Source organism: Indicator indicator, chromosome 1 (assembly GCF_027791375.1).
Source record: "Indicator indicator isolate 239-I01 chromosome 1, UM_Iind_1.1, whole genome shotgun sequence".
NCBI lineage: Eukaryota > Metazoa > Chordata > Aves > Piciformes > Indicatoridae > Indicator > Indicator indicator.
Window position 1 is genome coordinate 65,887,389 of NC_072010.1, and position 19,788 is coordinate 65,907,176.

The window sequence follows — 19,788 nt, forward strand, 5'->3', positions numbered from 1 at the left end:
ACATATAAAATATTTCAACTGGTCTGTAGAGCCAAATAGAAGTGATTAATGCTTACTGCACTTAAGGAATCATTAAAAGGATTTATTGTTTGGATGGAGAGAGGCTTACATGTGCTTGCCTTTATTGTTCTAAAATCTGCCTATACCTGCAATTCCTACTCACACAAATAAATCTTTTCAGTTTCCTGTTCAGGAACCTGCAGTAAATGGCATTTCTTTGCAGGAGTGCTGGGATCTTTCCTGAGCAGTTTTGGTTTTGAGTTTGGAGATGGTTCTTTTTGTTGTTGTTCCTAATTATTTTGTTCTCCAGGAGGATGTTACTGAAGGAGAGAGCTTTCATTTATCTGCAGCTTTTCAGATCAATTTTCTTCTTTGCCCATTTCCTCACTAAAATGGAATGGTATTCGTACCCACTTACGTGGCTTGCTGTGGTGTGGATCCACGGTCCCTACATCACAACTGTAGGGATCCACATCCCACAGTTGCAGACTCAGGGTCTCAGCAAAATAACACCAGGCAGTGTGGCAGAGTGCTTGAAAACACAGGCAGCCCTGGCTGCAGGTCAGTGCTGGGGCTCTGGGCTCCATAGTGTAAATGCCCTGAGGCTCAGGGGCTGATTTCCTCAGTGACACTCCTGGAAGCTCAGGGATGTCTTTCTGCCCTGTAGTCATGGATTTTAGAATCTCAGGATCTTTCAGCACAGCAGATATTAAACCCGACACTGCTGTAGCTGTTTCTGTGTGGGCAGTAGGATGATTTACATAACACTGAAATAAAAGTAAGTCTCTTCTTTTTTGGCAGGTGACATGTTACACCTTAAACAGCAAGTGCCAGCTGAAAGTGAAGAGTAACACGTGCTATTGCTGTGACCTGTACAACTGTGAGAAGTAAGTACTTGTGTGCAGTCAGTGGCCTCTGGCAAAACTTTCCTTGTTTTTCCATCCTCTTAAATGATAGGGAGGAGGGGGATGTGCCCTTAGGCCTGAAGAAGCAATACAAAAGGGACTTCTATATTGAAGAATCCAGTTCCTCTGCAATTTAAGTCCTGGTGCCAGTAGAAAAGAGGTCACAGGTTGGATGTTACTGTTGGCTTTGTTTCAGTTTCTCTTTCTTTAACTATGTCCGTAAGCTCTTTGCTGTGTGATCAAAATTAAGTCCTCAAGTCATAGTTGTGTCAAGATTTACTGTTCATCTTGCCATTCAATTCTCCCATTAGATTTAATGAATCCTCTGGGCTTTTACTTAAACAGTGTTTAGGCTCATGATAGGGCCCAAGTGAGCTCAGCAGTAGAGGATCTGCAGTGCCAGAACCATGCCCCACAACAAATGATTAGACATTTCCAGGAGCTGCTGTGCTTGGCTTGGTTCTTCCCAGAAATGTCATTTCTCCATGCTGATACCTTTCTCGGCTTTCCCTAACCACCTTCCCCACTTCTGCCCCATGTGAGCACAAATTGCTCACTTCTGGTTTCCACCATAAGCTAATGTCAATTTCTTAACGGTGCAAAAACGTTCTTGGCACTTAAAACATTTTTCCAACTCAGATAGCTGCTCTAGGAGCTCATTAGTGGGCTAGCATGAAAGCAGGTACTGGAAAGAACTGCAGGAAGCTTTGGTTTCAAATTTTGCAGTAGGATATTTCTGGCTTTCGGCAAGACAAAGAGGATTGCCTTCACAACATGCCTGATTTACAATGACCAGTGCCAAGTAGAAATACAGACAAAGAGTTTTGGATAGTACAGCATAAAGGCACAACTTTATACTGTGCTGTGTTGCGTCTGTTAATTTTGAACTGCAGACACCACAGCCAGCTGGCAAAATCCACCTTCCTGTGGTTGAATTAATGCTTAAGCGCCTTGCCTTCCACAGTTTGAGAGATGCCAGTAGATTTCCAGGTGAGTTGGTTAAAACAGCAATGCTAACCAGGCCTTAGCTGATAGCTGAATGACAAAGGGAGCATCCATATGCCAGGACCAGGCCTGTGCTCAGAGACCCTGGGCAAAAACCAGGGTCCATGCTGGTGCCCAACACCAATCGAGGTTGCCCAACACCAGTTAGTTAGTCTATGTGTTTAGTGCTGGCATTAGCAGAGCAAGTGTTTGTCTACCACAGAGCTTTCTCCAGTTCATCTGAGGAGTGTTTGGGTGGGAGCATGGATGAAGACTAAAGTGAGCAGGAGGGATTCAGATCCTCTGGTGCTCTGTATTCTGTGCAACGCCATTCCCACTGCAGTGACACTGTCTGCATTCCCTTTCAGCTCAGAGCAGTCTGCCAGCTACTATGAATTTCTCGGTGTGAGCAGCTGTCAGGACGTGCTTCACCTGTATAGGCTTCTGTGGTCCTCCACAGTCCTCAACATCATCGGGTTGTTTCTGGGAATTATTACAGCAGCTATTCTTGGGGCATTTAAAGACATGGTAAGGCTCAGTCTTCTGCCTTCCTTGAGGACTTCTGTGCTTGTTGGTCATGCCAAATGGGTTAAAGCCGAGGGGGCATAAGTGTACAAAGGGGGCACTTTAGATGTTTCCTGTGTGATCTCAGAGTCTGGAATTCTATCTTTAAGCTAAGCTGTTGCCAGCTGCTCACAGCTAAGTAGGTCAAATATGTGAATGGAAAGCAAAAAACAGGCATCTGTGTGAACAGATGCTGGCAATTCACTTAGTGGTATTTCTTTTTGCTTCTATTTCAGCACTGTGGGCCAGCACAGAGTTTGAGGATGCTAGTTTGTAGCTAACATGTAAAAATCAAGTCCCAGGTGTGACTATTCAACCATAGGTAGTTCTCTTCCCAAAAACGGGTATTAATTCTGAAGTACCAGTGAAGATTTTATCTAAATAGATGTATTGAGGTCACCTCTTTTTTGTTTTGTTTTGGTTTGGTTTGGGTTTTTTTTCACTAAAGAATGCTGACCTCTAACTGCTCCCTGCGCCACACCACAGTGTTGTGGTGATGTGCATCACAGAAGTCAGAAGAAGCTGTGTGATAGAAGGGATTCTGTAACATACCTGCCTAGATTTTCTGATGTTGAAAGGGTGGAGTAGCTGTTCCTGGAATTATCACTGTCATTGGTCATATTTGCTAATGCAGTGCCTGAAGATCAACCAAGTGGCTCTGGATTTACTAGGCACTCAGAAGAGTAGATGGTCCCGGTCCAAAAAGTTTCCAAATGAGCAGAAGCTTTAGGATGGAGGCAAAATGAAGGAGCCAAAGGGAGATGTGGCAGCAGTGCAAGTCATCCTAAATCCATGGTGACTATTTCAGAGAAGAAAAATAAAGATGGATGAAATGAAAGAAGAGAGGGATGGAGCAGGGAAGAGAAAGCAAGAGAGACAGGTGAGATGTACACCAAGAGGACAGATTAGAGGGCTGCTCAGAGCTCTCTGCCAGTAAGCCAAGGATCCAGCCAGAATGGAGGCCATCCATACTATGTACAACATGTTTTGGGAACTTAAAACAATGTGACAGTGCAGGGCCATATGAATTATTTGAAAAAATCACCGTTGTTAAGAATTTTTTGCCGGAAATATTCCTCTCTGTAGCTTAAAGCTAGCAAGCACAGTGAGCCTTCACGTGTAAGAAATGTAGATGAGCTGTGCTTTGTGTGAGGGGACTCTTGCAAGGAGTAGAACAAACTGCAGCCAGACAGTGAAGAGTTGTGGTTGCAACTGGAGGGAGTGGAAGCAGCTTTCCCAGCTTAATTCATCCCCTCCCTCAGAGAGGAGCAGTGGCAGAGGGGGAGCAGAAAAAAGTACAGTGGGAAATGAGGGGAAGAGCAGCTGAATGAGAAGGGCAAGGCAGGCATCATCTACACTAAGTCCTTGGTAGGACACTGCAGCTTTCTAGTGCTGCTAAGTATTTTCTCCTGCCTAGCAGATGGGTGCAAGTGCCTCCACCAGGGGCAGCTGTGTACATTGGTAGTGCTTCCCTGAGGTGGGGAAGGGTGCAAAGAGCCAGCCTGAGTCCACAAAATCATCTTGTACAAACCAAAGCTTACATGGGATTTGGGCTGATGCTTCATAGCTGGGTGAGCTGCCCTGAAGCCATTACTGCACTGCTCACATAGGACACCAAGCTGAGGGGACATTTCTGGGAGAACTGAGATGTTTCTGGGAGAAGTGAGAAGTTTCTGGGAAAACTGCAGTCTCCATGACCTGGCACATTCCCATGCTGGGAGGCAGACCTTGGGTCAAGGTTTAGGCCTCACTGGGTGGAATAAAGTTGTGCAGAGAATTTGCAGCAGCAGTGGACAGGCAGCTTCCCCCTGGGCTTGGCTGAAGCAAGTCTGTTGGTGCTCCAGATAAAAATCTGTTCTTAATAAACTGGGTTTTATCTCCTTTGCAGCAGGAGCAGAAAAAAAACCCTCACTGCCTTAAGGGAAAGATGAGATTGTGTCAGGTGCCTCAGTGCAGGAGCCGTGGTATGCTTGAGAAAGTGTTACCACAGCAGGAATTCAAAATGCAATGTCTGCTCCTTGCTCCTCCCTGTGCTTCTCAGGATCCTTTGGAGCGACATACCAGAGCTGGTTTGCTAATCTGCTGCTGGCTTTCTTTACAAAAGGAGTAACTCTTGGGGCCAAAAGCATCAAGCGGAAGAGGGAGAGAAGGGGGCATAGGATTGAAATAAGAAAAAACTTTCAAAATATGTGGGAGAAAATTTTCTTTCAAGATGCCACCTTCACATAGAATTTTTTTTTTGCAGTGAGAGCTGCAAAGCCTGTTCAAATGCCTCAGGGCATTGCTCCGAGGTTGACTTCCAGAAAACACAGGGACAGGCTCAGTAGTTAAACAAAAGCCATCATGTTTACGCCTGGAGAACACTGGCAGTCAAAACATATCACAAAGGGGAGAGTTTTCAAAACAGTGCTATTGCCTCTAAACCCATCACATTTCCTGGACAGAAAAAAAGAGAACTGTTGTTTTGGTTGTTGTGGGTTTTCTTTCCTGTGACAAATTCCCTGCAGACCCTGGCACGATCCCTGAGGTTTTGCTGCCTGCCAGAGGGCTGTGCTGGCTCAGTGGGAACCATTTCATCCTCTCTCCACTCCCAGGGTGTCAGCTCCCAGTGGCCCCTGTGCCATCGGTAGAGCCATCCTCTGTGATCTGCTGAGTGCCGGCAGAGCTGCAGCAGTTACAACCGTACCCTACCCTCCTTTTAAGATCTACAGTGTGCTTGGATATAGGACACACAGCCTAGGCAGTTACCTTAAGGTCACCTTTAACAGAAAGCTTATATACTTTGAGTTTCCAAAATGGTAAAGCACCATTATTATTTCCTTCAGAAGTCGGAGATAAAGAAATGCATGGAAAACTTCACTTGCCTGGTACCAAAAATCAATCTAGAAACTCCCTTCCCAGCCCTGGTATTTATCTGATGACTTTGAGATATTTTCCTGACGCACCTCGCCAAGGAATCTGCCTGCCTTGAGTTTAGAATTGCATTAATCATGAATACTGATGGTCCTGGGGGGTTGCTGGGTTTTATAATCAGTCTCTGTGGCAGTTCTCAAGGGAATATGAACAGATTAAATATTATTCCCTTATCCACTCTCCTGTTCCCTCACCTGGCTTTAAGAAGAACAAAATGAACCCCAGTTACTGAACTACTTGCCATGTGTTCATGTCTCCATACAGGTGCAATTTGAGCAGCTGTAGCTCAGAAATAAATGCTTTGGCAGGTTTCTGTTGGATCAGCAAGCTGCCCAGCACCCAGGAGAGTGTGGCCAGGTGGGGAGTGGCCAGACAGCCCCTGCAGCCACAGCCTGGTTTCTCCACACTCCATGACCCCAGGTGCCCCCATGGCACTGGCAACACTCCCTGGCCAGTTTCACACTTCTTATCTTTTTGGCTTGGGTGGTGTTTCAGTTTAAAATGTCTCCACCTCACCATTTTGTGTGACTAATTTAACACAGTGTCATTACAGGAATACTTGATAAAAGCATCTAACCGACCTCCATACCTGCAAATTGTTGCTGACTCCAGGCTGAGACCAAATAGCCTGATAAAAAGGTGCTTTGATCAGTGGATTCGGGGTGGATGACTCCCCAAAACCGTCTTCTAGGACTGTTGTAGTGTTCATCCACAGTAATAGGAGAGTATTGCTGCTACAGTTGGAGAGAACGTAAGAGACATTCTGGGAGAAGGACAGCAGCAGCCACAGGGACCCACACCAGAAAGCTGATGACAGATGCAGAACAGTCATCTGTGTTTCACATTGGTAGAACAAGTGTTTCTTGCTGCACTCATGTCTCTAGCCAGAAGGAAGTGATTGTGGTAGGGTCTCCCTGCTCTGAGGAAGGGCATGCTCTGGGAGGATGCCTAGCCCCCAGCCAGGGTGAGCCAAGTTGCTGCTCTTCAAACCTTTGGGTCTATGGCAATCTTGTTAGCTGCTTCTCACTACTTCTTTCTGAAAGGCAGTGTCTGTCCATTTCTCCCCCCATATCCAACCAGGAGAGTAAGCAGAAAGGAGTTGTTTAGAGGACAGTACCTTGAAGATGAGAGACTTGCCTTTTCCTATGAAACATGCTCCCTGCTTTCAACCCCAGCCTTTCTTTGCACTAGTTCCTGGGGTGCCAAGTTTCTCTAGAGAGCTAAGGCCTAGATTGTCAGGTAACCTCATGTGGTACATCAGTGACCTAGACAATGTTTTCCATGTACAAATACAATTAGTACACCTCTTTCTCAATCACAGAAACATCTCACACTATCTCCAGAGGATGCAGTGATTTATAGCTCTCACTAATAAATCTGAAAGGAAATGCCAAAAAATTATAAAAGTTTGGCTTCTGCTTTCAATATTTATCTGGCAAGCACCGTATTTTATTATTGCAGTAAAATTTCCATGCTTTCTGTAGAGGAATCTGCTAATAAAAACAAAAGGAGGGAAAAGAAACCACTGGATTTGTCTCGCTTTGCAAAACAGGGAGATATGAAAATCTTTCACAGAGCTTTGTCGTCTTTCACAAGTGATTATATGGTGAAGGTTTTAGGGTTTAACACAAGCCTCCTTTCACATTTAGCTTTTTATTCTGGAGAAGAGAAGTCTGAGAGGGGATTTAATAAAAGTTTATAAATATCTGAGGGATGGAGTCAAGAAGGAGGGGACAGGCTTTTCTCAGTTGCACCCTGTGATAGGAGAAGGGGTAATGGATATAAACCACAGCACAGGAGGTTTCACCTCAACATGAGGAGGAACTTCTTCACTGTGAGGGTCACAGAGCACTGGAACAGACTCTCCATAGAGGTTGTGGAGTCTCCTTCTCTGGAGACTTTCAAGACCCACTTGGATGTGTTCCTGTTTGACCTGTTTTAGGTTTTATGGTCCTGCTCTGGCAGGGGGGTTGGACTCGATGATCTTCATAGATCCCTTTGAACCTCTAACATCCTGTGATCCTGTGATCTCACACTGCAGTTAAAGGACATACCAATAAAGCCATGGGATATCATAGAATCATAGAATCAACAAGGTTGGAAGAGACCTCCAAGATCATCCAGTCCAACCTATCACCCAGCCCTAAGCAATCAACTAGACCATGGCACCAAGTGCCTCATCCAGTCTTCTCTTGAACGTCTCCAGTGATGGTGACTCCACCACCTCCCTGGGCAGCACATTCCAATGGGCAATCACCCTCTCTGTGAAGAACTTCCTCCTAATCTCCAGCCTATACCTCCCCTGGCACACTTGAGACTGTGTCCTCTTGTTCTGCTGCTGGTTGCCTGGGAGAAGAGACCAACCCCCTCCTGGCTACAACCTCCCCTCAGGTAGTTGTAGACAGCAGTGAGGTCACCCAAATATGATGAAGGACTATATGCAGCAGGAATGAGATATGCACGTGGTGGTGGTGGTGGGGGGTGATATTGGGCAGGCAGCAGCAAACTCTATTTCACAAGTGAGAGGGACCTGTGAATGAAGAGCAAGTGGTCTGGAAAGGGAGACCTTTGTCTATTTGTGTGGGAAAACAGAGAAAAGACATGAGAACACCTGGGAGTTGCCACTGGAAAGAGTTTGAAGCAAATTGTGAAGGTGCAAGCAAGGTGTTTGGTGCTGGTGGGAAAGAGAAGATGCGGTCAAAGTCGTATGCTGTGCTCTTCAGGGTGTCTCGGGTCTGGATTGCAGCCAATGCTTCTGTAACTGATGCTAGGGAAGAACCAGCAGTCTTTTCCAAGGCAAGAAGATTAAAATATCTCTGTATTTCTGGTCAGAAAAATTAACTCCATGTACACTGTCCTCTAATTCTGTCTGCTCCTTCTGTTTTTTTGTAGTACTGCTATTGTGTTAGAAAAAAGAAAGTTGTTACATTGGTAGCTGCTGGTGTTAGGATCTGAGTTCCTGCCCCAGCTCCACTCTGCATTGTGCTGATACATTGTTACCTTCTGTGCTCAACAGGTACCTCTGTCACCAATCGCTTTCAGTGCTGCACCTCCTCCTCAGATCCTCTACAATCCTGCTCAGCAGATCCTGACATACGCTGGGTTCTGTCCTTCTGCAGCAACTATTTCTACATATCCATCCTACCCGTTACCTCTTCAGGTAGTGTACATCAGAAAAGCATAAACTGCTACTCAGCACAAATTCTGCAGTGGTAAACCTTGGCTCCTGGGGGTCTGAAATGAGGCAAGGAAGTTGAATCCCAACTCACAGGCTCTTCTCTGGGGTGACTGGTTCTCAGACCTGTTCTCAGATCTTAGGCATTCTCTGGTTGTCCTTTGGACTTCATCTGCTGACTACAAATCCTAACGTGGGATTAGAGCTGTGCTGCAGCGGACATGAAGGTGAACACAGCCCCCATGTTAAGCAAGCTAAAGCAGCAACAGAAGCTTTGGGGAAAGCAAAGCAAGCACTTGATACACACAGGATTTGGCAGAAAAGTTCACACGCTTTAGCTCACCTTAATATGTAGATAAGTAGATTAGAACTCATCAGATGGAAAGCAGATGAGAAAGGGGAGGAAATAAGAGGTCAATGGAACAGTGATACAGAAAGAATTGTGGATGGATATTAGTGATAAATTCTAGTTTTGGTTGCCCCAACAATGGTATTATGTAGCAAGATAAGCCAAAAGTAGGAAGTGTTTGTATACACCAGAGAAAATTCAAACGCCACAGGATGTTGTGGAACAGTGTAAATGAGGGGCTAGGAACAGCAGCTGCTGTTAAATACAGGGATGTATGTGCCACTTGCATCTCAGCAAGTCCCCAAATGGCTGCCTGACACAAGAACAAGGGGAGCTTATCAGAAAATAGAGTCCTTTTTTTGTTTTAGCTTCCTATAAGCATCTGCTACAGGCACATCACTGAAAGGCCAGTATAGAACTGCTGACAGTTGTTGAGTCTTACTGACCAGATGCAGCTGGCCTGAAGGCAGGAGGGAAAGCTGCCAGAGGTGCAGCTTTCTCCCCTTGCAGGAGGGGATACAACATGAGCTGAGTCAACACTGCTTTGGCTCCTTCAGAAGGATGAGATGCAAGTTGTGCTCCAAGCCTGTGCTGCATGCTACCTGAGCTGGCCTGGAAAATGCAGGGAGTGGTGCTGAGGATGGTGTTTGCCTGGACTTTTTTAGCCCCAGAGTGAAGTAAAGAACATAGATTGAGCTGATAAATAACTGAATGTACTGAGGCCCTGGAGCAATCATAGGATGTTTTAGATTTTTTTTTTTTTAAGTCATAGTAGGACCATGTACTTTGGCTGTATAGTGCTAGACCAGTGAGTACCACAAGTTTTGCAATACTTTTTCATTGAAAAAACTGTGTATTTAGCATGAACAAACCATGGAGGAGCTCCCCACAGCCTCCTGGGATACATCTGTTCAGAGATAATAAGCAGAAGTACTGGGACATGATGATCATCCACACTAGTAAATTGTTAGCGTGTTCCTGGTATGGGTTTGACCCAGACCACCTAACAGTCTCCAAACAATGCCCAGAAAGGGGTCAGAGGACAGCAATGGGAATGAACCATTCCTGGTAGGCAGTAAGCACACATTCACTCTATTTTGGTGGTAAGAGTTCAGATCAGCAATGTAGTATGTAGGGTGCCAGCTGGCTTCACAGCCAGAGAACAGTCCTTGGCACATCTTATTTATTAACGTAGATGGGGCCAGGCGCTTTCAGAGACCTTGGGTTGAGAGGAAAAAAAGAACACACTCAGAGACCTCTTTTTGTTTGCTTTTAGCTGAAAAGCTGCACTGTTCTGCAGAGTTCAGCTAGCACGTAGTCAGGACTACGTGAGAGAAGGGGATAAAAACAGGCAAAAGAAAGCAATTAAGCTGAACAGATGCAAGTGAGTAGTCATGGGGATGAATTGTAACCATTTAGTTACTGGGTCCACTGTGAAACAGAAATGCATCACATTTGCCCAAAATCTTAACTACATTCCAAAATAAATGCAGTTCTTTTCCCTAGATATCTACTTTTCCTAAGAATTGTGCTCACTTGTCTCTTCCTCTTCATAACATTCAGAGACACACACCAACAACTCTCCCGAAGCCAGGAGAAGTTAGTGAGAAGCACTGGACTCCAAAAATGAAAGCACTTAATCCTTTTCCTGGGGGAAAAATAAATTAGAAAAGGCAAGCTGTCTCTTCCTGCATATATGACCTCATTATGCTGTAGTTTGGAGAGAATTAATTTCTGCGTCAGTGTATGAGTATATAATAAACTTCTTCAAAGCTACAAATGGTGAATGTTAGAACCAGGAACAGCCAGGGCCTTAACTGCCATCCATTTCCATTAGCTGAGAGCTGAGGTCTGGAAATTAATCCTTCATGACCCATCTAAGTGCTCAAAGCAGTACTCAGGCTACCAGATTCAGGCCATTACAAGTCCTGCTTAGATGATCCTGGTCTTTAAGATAACTACAGGCTGTGAGGCTGGGATTCATTTGGCCAAACACAGGGGCTGTCGAGATCTAGTATTGAGATCTCGTGTTGCCTCATAATGGAATCAGGTAGCTACCTGGCCACTGCTGCCACTCTGAGAGGGTCCAGGTCTGGTAGTTCCTATGTCACATCTGTGAATGTCTGAGATACCCCATGGCATCCCCAAAGGCCTGGTCATTTACATGTGGGCAGCTGAACTGAGCTCTAACTGTGCGGAGTGTGGGAGACTCCACCTTTGTTGGTCTACCCCTCAGAGTTTACAGAGAGCGTGAGGCACTTCTTACATGTTGATTAACTCAGGCTAGAGATGCATGATGTGAGTGATATGGTTGCACCCTAAAGGCCTTTCCTTTGACCAGAGGTGGGATTCAGTTGTTCTGTGTCACTATGTTGTGCACTTCAATTGGTCTATGTTCTTCAGCCTTCAACCCACATGTCAAAACCTGAGGCTGAACCCTGTACCACAGGGGTGCAATTCAGCTGCCTAAAGAAACAGTATCTGAGATGGCCTGTTGTTTGCAAGACATCCCTACAGGGCTGGCTGATGTGGGCCAAGGTCTACATGAGAACTGCTCATATTTCTGGAGCAGATGGCAGAAGGTACCTTTGGGCATTTCAAAAAAAACAGAGTATTTTTGTTTCCACATAGACCAAGATCCTCATAAGGACAGCAAGATGCATGTATCTTCTCAGCATTCCCTTTGACTTGCAGAAGGTTTGGCTAACCAGCGGCTCTTAATCCCTTGTATTTCACCTTGCTCTGCACCTACTCCCAGCAGGGCAGGGTCACACGTGGTTGTTTAGTACAAAAAAGGAGCAAAACCTTCTTTAGCTAAAAGTTAGGGAAAAAAATAATTATGCCAGTTAATGAAATAAAGCAATTATGAATCAATTACCAGCTAATAACTCTAGTTCAAGCCCTCATCTCAACCAGAGGAAACCCACAGACATAGATCATCCTGGAAACACAACCACTGTGGGTTAGTCTGGCATGCAGCACACCTAGCCTAAGTACCACTGTCACTTGCTTCAACTGGAGCTCTGCTAGCTCAAAGGCTATGAACCTGAGTTCACATCATTGAGCTGTTTCATTCCTAAGTCTTCTGCTGAACTCAACAGCTCACTGAAGAGCTGCTTGCTGGAGGGGCAAAGTCCTTAAAAAAAATCACAACCTGAGCTGATGGTAAATGTTTCTCAGTTCACCTCATGCTTCCTTGTCCACAAGCAGAAATCTGCCAAATGAAAAAAAAATAAAAACAAAAACAAAAAGAAAATAGTAGTAACAGTAATGCATTTTGATGAGGACATAAGCAGTATTTCTTTTGTTTACTCACAAAATCACTCTTGCCTTACTGGTACAGTTCAGTCACAACTAGTCTTGGTAAGAGAGATGCCAGCTGCTCAGGTAAATGATTAGCTGTGTAGAGAATGGTGGTGATGACCAGCAGTAAGGGTTGTGCCAATCATTCCTTCCAGGGAACTCATTATAGAAGCAATTGCAGGCAGACAAATTGAAACAGTGGCTGCAGTTCGAGGGGGCAGGGAAGCAACAACTCCAAAATAAATAAAACCAAACCACCCAAGCCCACAACTACATTTGGACCTGGTCTAGCTAACAAGTTGGTCAATATACTTGCACTGCCTCCTGGAAAGTTAAAGGGCATAACCAACCTTCCTGTCAGGATGTCACCCATTCTCACTCACCAAGTCACCCTGTGGTAAAAATGCAGCACAACATTCTCCTCACCTTGGGAGTCTCATCCAGGGCAGCAGCTCCTGCTCATCTGGAGTCCCATGGAGAAGCCAGGAACCATGGCATGGGCTCTGCCAGCCCTGGGCAGCTCTGAAATGCCCTTGTCCAAGTGCCAGACATGGTACTGGCCATCTGGATGGTGGCTATTAATATATTTTTGGAAGCAGGGAGCAAATTTTTCATTTGCCAAATTTTTCATTTCCCTTGAAAAAGATCCATGATGGCTAATTTTTCAGGGTTTTTTTTGTTGTTTGTTTGCTTGGATGGTTCATTTAAATTCCAGGCACTTTAGGCCTGATCCTGAGAGGAGCCGAGCACAACTTTTTTTGATGAAACCGATGGGCTGGCATGTGCTGGCACACGAGGGCAGGACCCTCTTGAAATCAATGGCAAAACTTGATGTAAACCAGTGGTAGGATTTTATCCAGAACATTAGTCCCTACATGCATTCTTTTAACAAACTTTGCTTGTTCCTGAATGTGAGCTGCTTCCTAAGCTCCATCCCTTCCCCTGTTCCAGCCAAAGTCCCATTCTAGCTCAGAAAGCCAAACTCGAAGACCTAGAGGAAGAGACAGGCCTACCTGTAAAATTTTCTATGAAGCAGAGTTTGCATTTGGCCCAGGAACAAGACCTTGCAAATATTGTAACTGAGATAAAGTACTGCTGAGATAATTTAACTTTTACAGTGATACCTGGAAACCAGCAGCTACATGTAAGCAGATCAGCCCATCAGGTGCTGTGCCTCACCCCAGAAGCCAAAGCATCGTTTCCTGCTGAAATGCTTTCTCTGCCCCATTGCTTGGCTGTATGTGCAGTGTGCATCGATAATGACCTGGGTTGCAGATGGCACCTCTCTTGTTTCACTACACACCAGCAGGTGCTTTAGAACTAAAGTGAGTGTTGTGCTGCAGTGCCCAAGAAATTTAATCGTAGGGCTTATGATATGGCACTTAATCAGCAAATATTTAATGCAGAGATGTGAGTGAGGTTGTAATCCGTAAATGAGAGAAGTTGGGTTTTGTTGGTTTTGTTTTGTTATGTTTGTTTGGTTTGTTTTTGTCTATATACAGCCTGCCAGCAACTTTCCAGGAACATCATCTACTGACATTTCTTTGTCAGAGGAAACTCAGCCTCCATCTCAGTCCAGCTCCAGCTATGGTCTTCAGCCCAATGCTCCAGCCCTCTATACACCAACTTACTTCTTGCCTGGAGAAAAGCCTCCACCATATGCACCATAGAACATATAAATCATTTTGAGTAGCTGGTAGCTTTTATTTTATGTTTTTTTAACAACTTCTGGAATTTACGCTGTGCAGGCACTAAAATTCCCAAGGAACCCACTGAAGAGTGTGTTACAGCCACTCTGCTTTTACCTGCATCTCACTGTGAGCAGAGCAGAACCCTGGAGACGACCCCAGGTGTGTCACCGGTCGGGTGACCCGGCACCACCCAGTCAATTTACCTGCAGACAAATGCAGCGTGGCTTTCTGGCTACCATAAGCATGACAAGGTTCCTTCTCAATACACTGCAGAATGAGTTTTCCTCAAGAGGAGAAACACAGAAGACACTCTGGATACATGTTAGCCTGTATTGTTGGAATGGGTAGTAGGAAGCTCTCTGATTTAATCACTTTGGGTAGGAAGAGACCAGGCATTTGCGTGCTTGTAGTATTTATTTAATAAGCCTTTTTGGTGGAAGTGTTGTACCAATAAAAAGTGTGGCAATTATTTTAAAATAAAACTGTCTGTGTATATTTATCCTGTACCCACGGCTACGCATGTTTGTAAGGACAGGAAAACAAAACAGAGGAAAAAGTATCCTATTAATTAGTTTCCTCTTTCAAGTTTCAAACAGCAATGTTAATTTTACTGGGGCTGTTTTATCTGAACTTTGTGCCAGTCCAGTCTGCATGGTAAAATGATGTTGTTGTTCTAAAGGTGCAATTTCCAGACAGGTATTTAACATGGCACTTCAGCGTTCTAATTCATTTCTTTGCAGTCAAAAGAGGACCACAACCAAAACCACTCAGTGCAAAACTCCAGGTAGTTATTTTTAAACCGTTCAAGATTCGATGATCCAGGTATTTTACCATGATAGAAACAGAATGGATGAAGGGTTAGGATTCCTTCTCTCTTTTTCTTTTTTATAAAAAAAAAAATTCTCCTCCTATTGTATAGAAACAAAAATACACAGACAAGGCTAAGCAGCAATACCTGTAGCAGTGACACTGACAGGAACAAAGTTTTGTCCTGTTTTGTGCAGCCTGCTCTCTCGCTGTGCATCAGGTTAGCTGGGATCCCTCTTAGTACACACCTGCTGAATTTTGGGACAGAAGTGGCTACACCAGCATGAAAATGCATCAGGCTGCTGCAGCCTTTCACTGTATTTTGCTCCTGCAGGAAGGGTGGTGGTGCTGCTTGCTCGGTAGATCTTACAGTCTAGACAGCAATGAAGCCATAGAATTTTCCTGAAAGGCCAAAGCACAAAGCAGGGAAAGGAAGATATTTCTCATTAACTTTTTAAGCAGCTGCTTTAAAATGTATGAAAATACTTTAAAACTCTGTATAAATAAAACCAGCCTACTTAAGTTTCCTTTGGAAGGAAATGACACCATCAGACCAGCTGAAAATAGAACAAAGAATGATCATCGTTCTACATAGTACTTTCCACCTTCCAAGAAACTTCTGTTAATTCTCGCTATACCTCCACGCAGAAAAAGCAGATTCAGTACTAATACACATAAGACCACAGGTTAATTTCTATGGATCATAAAAGCCAAATTTTGTTCAATTGATAAGGTTTTTCTGAGATGCAGATTTAGGCCAATGATGTTAACATTAGTGACGTGACCTGCTGACAGGGTGAGTTATAGACACCAGCTTGAGAGAAATAGAAGTCAGAGAGAACTGGTGTTTTTCTTTTAAAAATTAACGCCTCCAAAATGCTTAGTTCTTGTACAAATCCATGCTCTGAAGAGCACAATCGCCCTGTTCGTGTTGTAAGTGAACTACACACTTAATTCTTTTTACTAGATGTGAATACTAATAGGGGAAACATCTGGGTTCATTCCGGGGTCTCAAAGCCCTGAACTCCTTTGAGTGTGATGGAACACTGGAACAGGCCCTTCAAAGAGGTTGTGGTGTCTCCTTCTCTAGAGACTTTCAAAATCTACCTGGATGCATTTCTGTGCAACCTAATCTAGATAAACATGCTTTAGTAGGAGGGTTGGACTAGATGACCTCTGGAGGTCCCTTCCAACACCCACCATTCTGTGATTCTGTAACAGACCTGCTCCCTTTGAGTTGATCACCTAGGCCGTTAACAGTATATAAATGAAATCAGTGTTTCTCTTGGGTGGAATCATAGAATCAGTCACGGCTGGAAGAGACCACAAGGATCATCTAGTTCCAACCCCCCTGCCATGGGCAGGGACACCTCACACTACATCAGGCTGGCCAGAGCCTCATCCAGCCTGGCCTTGAACACCGCCAGGGATGGGGCTCCAACCACCTCCCTGGACAACCCATTCCAGGCTCTCACCACTCTCATGGTGAAGAACTTCTTCCTCACGTCCAGCCTGAATCTCCCCACTTCCAGCTTTATTCCATTTCCCCTAGTCCTGTCACTACCTGATAGCCTAAAAAGTCCCTCCCCAGCTTTCTTGTAGGCCCCCTTCAGATATTGAAAAGCCATAATAAGGTCACCTCGGAGCCTTCTCTTCTCCAGACTGAACAGCCCCAACTCTTTCAGTCTGTCCTCATAGGAGAGGTGCTCCAGCCCTCTGATCATCCTGGTGGCCCTTCTCTGGACACCTTCCAGCATGTCCATATCCCTCTTGTAATAGGGGCTCCAGAACTGGACACAGTACTCCAGGAGGTGTCTCACCAGAGCTGAGTAGAGGGGGAGAATCACCTCCCTCGACCTGCTGGCCACACTTCTCTTGATGCAGCCCAGGATCTGGTTGGCTTTCTGGGCTGCAAGTGCACATTGACAGCTCATGCTCATGTTGAGCTTCTCATCCACCAGCACCCCCAAGTCCCTCTCCTCAGGGCTGCTTTCCAGCCAGTCACTGCCCAGCCTGGATTTGTGCTTGGGATTGCCTCGACCCAGATGCAGGACTCTGCACTTGGTCTTGTTGAACCTCATGAGGTTGGCTTGTGCCCACCTCTCCAGCCTGTCAAGGTCCCTCTGGATGCCATCCCTTCCCTCCAGCATGTCTGCTGCACCACACAGCTTGGTGTCATCAGCAAACCTGCTGAGGGTGCACTCAATGCCTCTGTCCATGTCACTGACAAAGATACTGAACAAGACTGGTCCCAGGACTGATCCCTGAGGGACTCCACTTGTCACTGTCCTCCACTGGGACATGGAGCCATTGACAGCCGCTCTTTGGGAGCAACCATCAAGCCAGTTCTGTATCCATCTCGTGGTCCACCCATCAAACCCATGTGTCACCAGTTTGGAGACCAGGATGTGGTGTGGGACAGTGTTGAAGGCTTTGCTCAGGTCCAGGTAAATGCCATCAGTTGCTCTGCCCTCATCTATTAATGTTGTCACCTGTTCATAGAAGGCCACCAGGTTTGTCAGGCAGGATTTGCCCTTGGTGAAGCCATGCTGACTGTACCCAATCACCTCTTCACTATTCTTCTGTCTCAGTAGTGCCTCCAGGAGGATCTGCTCCATGATCTTACCAGGCACAGAGGTGAGACTGACTGGCCTGTACTTCCCTGGTTCTTCCTTCTTACCCTTTTTGAAAATGGGAGTAATGTTTCCCCTTTTCCAGTCCGTGGGGACTTCCCCAGACTGCCAGGACTTTTGGAATATAATAGAGAGGGGTTTAGCAACCTCATCTGCCAGTTCTCTCAGTAGCCGTGGGTGTATCCCATCGGGTCCCATGGACTTGAACACTTTCAGGTTCTTCAGGTGATCACGAACCTGATCTTCACTTATGATGGGCAGTTCTTCCTTCTGGTTCTTGCCATTAGCTTCCATGACTATTCCAGGAGTGTGGCTGGAGGCCCTTGCAGTGAAGGCTGAGGTAAAGAAGTCATTGAGAACCTCAGCCTTTTTCAGGTCACTTGTGACCATTTCACCTGTTTCCAGCACAGTGACTGAGGAGGAATGATGGAATACTTATCATTCTTTTCAGTGGTACACAGAAGCAGCTACATCTTCCTACAGTGTGGTATGTCTTGTAGGGTATTAAAAACAATCCTTCTTGACATAGAAGCGGCTTCCTTTTCTGTCACTCTCCAGACTTACAAATTCTGGCTTTCTCTTCGAAGCCACATTTTGGGTTGGGGTCCAAACAAAATGTCCTCACAAACATGCAAAGTCCTGGAGAAGTTTTTGCTCTGAATTAGATTGTTTTAGAAAACAGAATTTTAGACTTGTTCACATAATGTTAAACTGCAGAGTAGTATAGTGTACCACGGGACTGATGTTTGCTGGAGCCAAAATATTTCTGGCTTCATAAACAGCAGCACTCAGTTTCACACTAAGGTCAGACATGCTTGTGATTCATTTGTGCCGTGTGGTAGTTTTTTGGGAACTACCACAGAAATTATACAAAGATACCAGGCAAAAGACTATTTTGCTAACATGCTTCCTTTGAAAAGAATAAAGTAAAACAGAGTTTGTTTCATCTATAAGGTTTAAAAAATAGTAGTCTTCGATGTTTGAACTATTTTCATTAGGACTACTCCATGTTATAAAGATGTATTTTGGTAAAGGACTCAAATAACCCTGAAAAACACACAGAAAACAAAACACTTCAGCGTGGACATGCTATTAACCACTGTGTCTTCAGGATTCCCAGCTCTCACTGGAGATGCTAAATTGTTTCCTGAGTTCTCCATCACATCACAAGTTGATCCAGAGTCATCAACTCTAATAGGAAGCACTCTCAGCAATAACATGGTTTCCCTTGCTCAATAGCAAAAACAGAGAACTGCTTCTGGGTTTTCCTATCCATGCACATTTTGGCAATAAGTTATTGCTGCCTAGAGAGCAATCATACTTTCAAACTTGCATCTGCTCACACCTGAGTGTAAAGAATCTTCTGACAGGTCCTGCTGTAAGTGTGAATGAGCACCTTGGTTGGAAGTGATAAAGCTCTGGTTTCACCTTGGTCACAGATGTTGTCACATGTGTGGATTATTCGGCTAATCTGTCATCTGCATAATTGATTAAGCAAAACATGATGTAGAATGACCAGGAACAATTGATATGAGGTCTTGTAGAATTAATTAAACCTTTTCCACATTAACCCCCTGTGAAGCATGGGTAACCTCAGCCACCCAGTATTTGGGTTTCCACCCCAACATACATCTACTTTTCTCCGTTCATTAATGTAATGCAAGACATTGACCAAATAAGCCAAGATTTAAGTGACTCAGAGGAGGCAAAGCAAAGTCTGCCCCAACCTCACAAGGACAGCTTAAAAGCTGAAGGCACTTTATGGCTCTAAACCTCTCCTGAGTAAACCCCCATGCATATTCTCACCACACTGCAATTCAGCCTGGCTAACTCTCAAGCCTCTCTGCTCCCATTAGGTTCACAGTAAATGATCCAACCTAAAAATTAAGCAGCAAAACCACATCATCTTCACATTGTACACCCCAGTTCTTGATGCCTCATCATTTGCTTCAGTGGTTATTGACACAAAAACTTTCAACTTATTGAGTCTTTCCTTATTGTTTCCTCCTGACCTAGCTTTGTTTTCTGTTGATCAAGAGCTCTTCTAAAGCTCACAACCGAGTCTTCTCTCTGCGGTAGCAGAAAAGAGGAATTCTAGCAATAAGAATAGCAGCAACCATTTGCTCTTCAGCCCAGAAGATCAATAATACCAACATAAGCACATAAAAACCCCCACATTCAAACAAAAAATCAAACAAACAAACGAAAGAAAAAAACAACCCAACCCCCCCCAACAAAAACCCCAACAAAACAACCAAACCAAACCCCTACTAATGTAATCTCCACATCAGGCACAGCCCAAGTAATTTTCTCCAAATAACAGAATAATCTCAGTACGGGTAAATTAAAAACTTGTATGCAAATATTTTATTCTCTCATATTTTGCAAATCAGGAAGCAGTGTTTGGTAATAAAAAATAATACAGAATTATTATTTTTTTTCCAGTCCACAGTCATATATTACC

At 44.7% G+C, this 19,788-nt stretch overlaps 1 protein-coding gene across 1 annotated transcript in view; it reads left to right on the top strand.

The window, feature by feature from the left end:
• Positions 1 to 13,863, top strand: part of TMEM255B (transmembrane protein 255B) — a 67,502-nt gene extending 53,639 nt beyond the window's left edge. The window contains exons 6-9 of the mRNA XM_054388660.1: positions 802 to 887; positions 2,258 to 2,417; positions 8,383 to 8,526; positions 13,696 to 13,863. Of these exons, the coding sequence (XP_054244635.1) occupies positions 802 to 887; positions 2,258 to 2,417; positions 8,383 to 8,526; positions 13,696 to 13,863 (558 nt within the window). The remainder of the gene's footprint in view (positions 1 to 801; positions 888 to 2,257; positions 2,418 to 8,382; positions 8,527 to 13,695) is intronic.
• Positions 13,864 to 19,788: the final 5,925 nt, after the last annotated feature.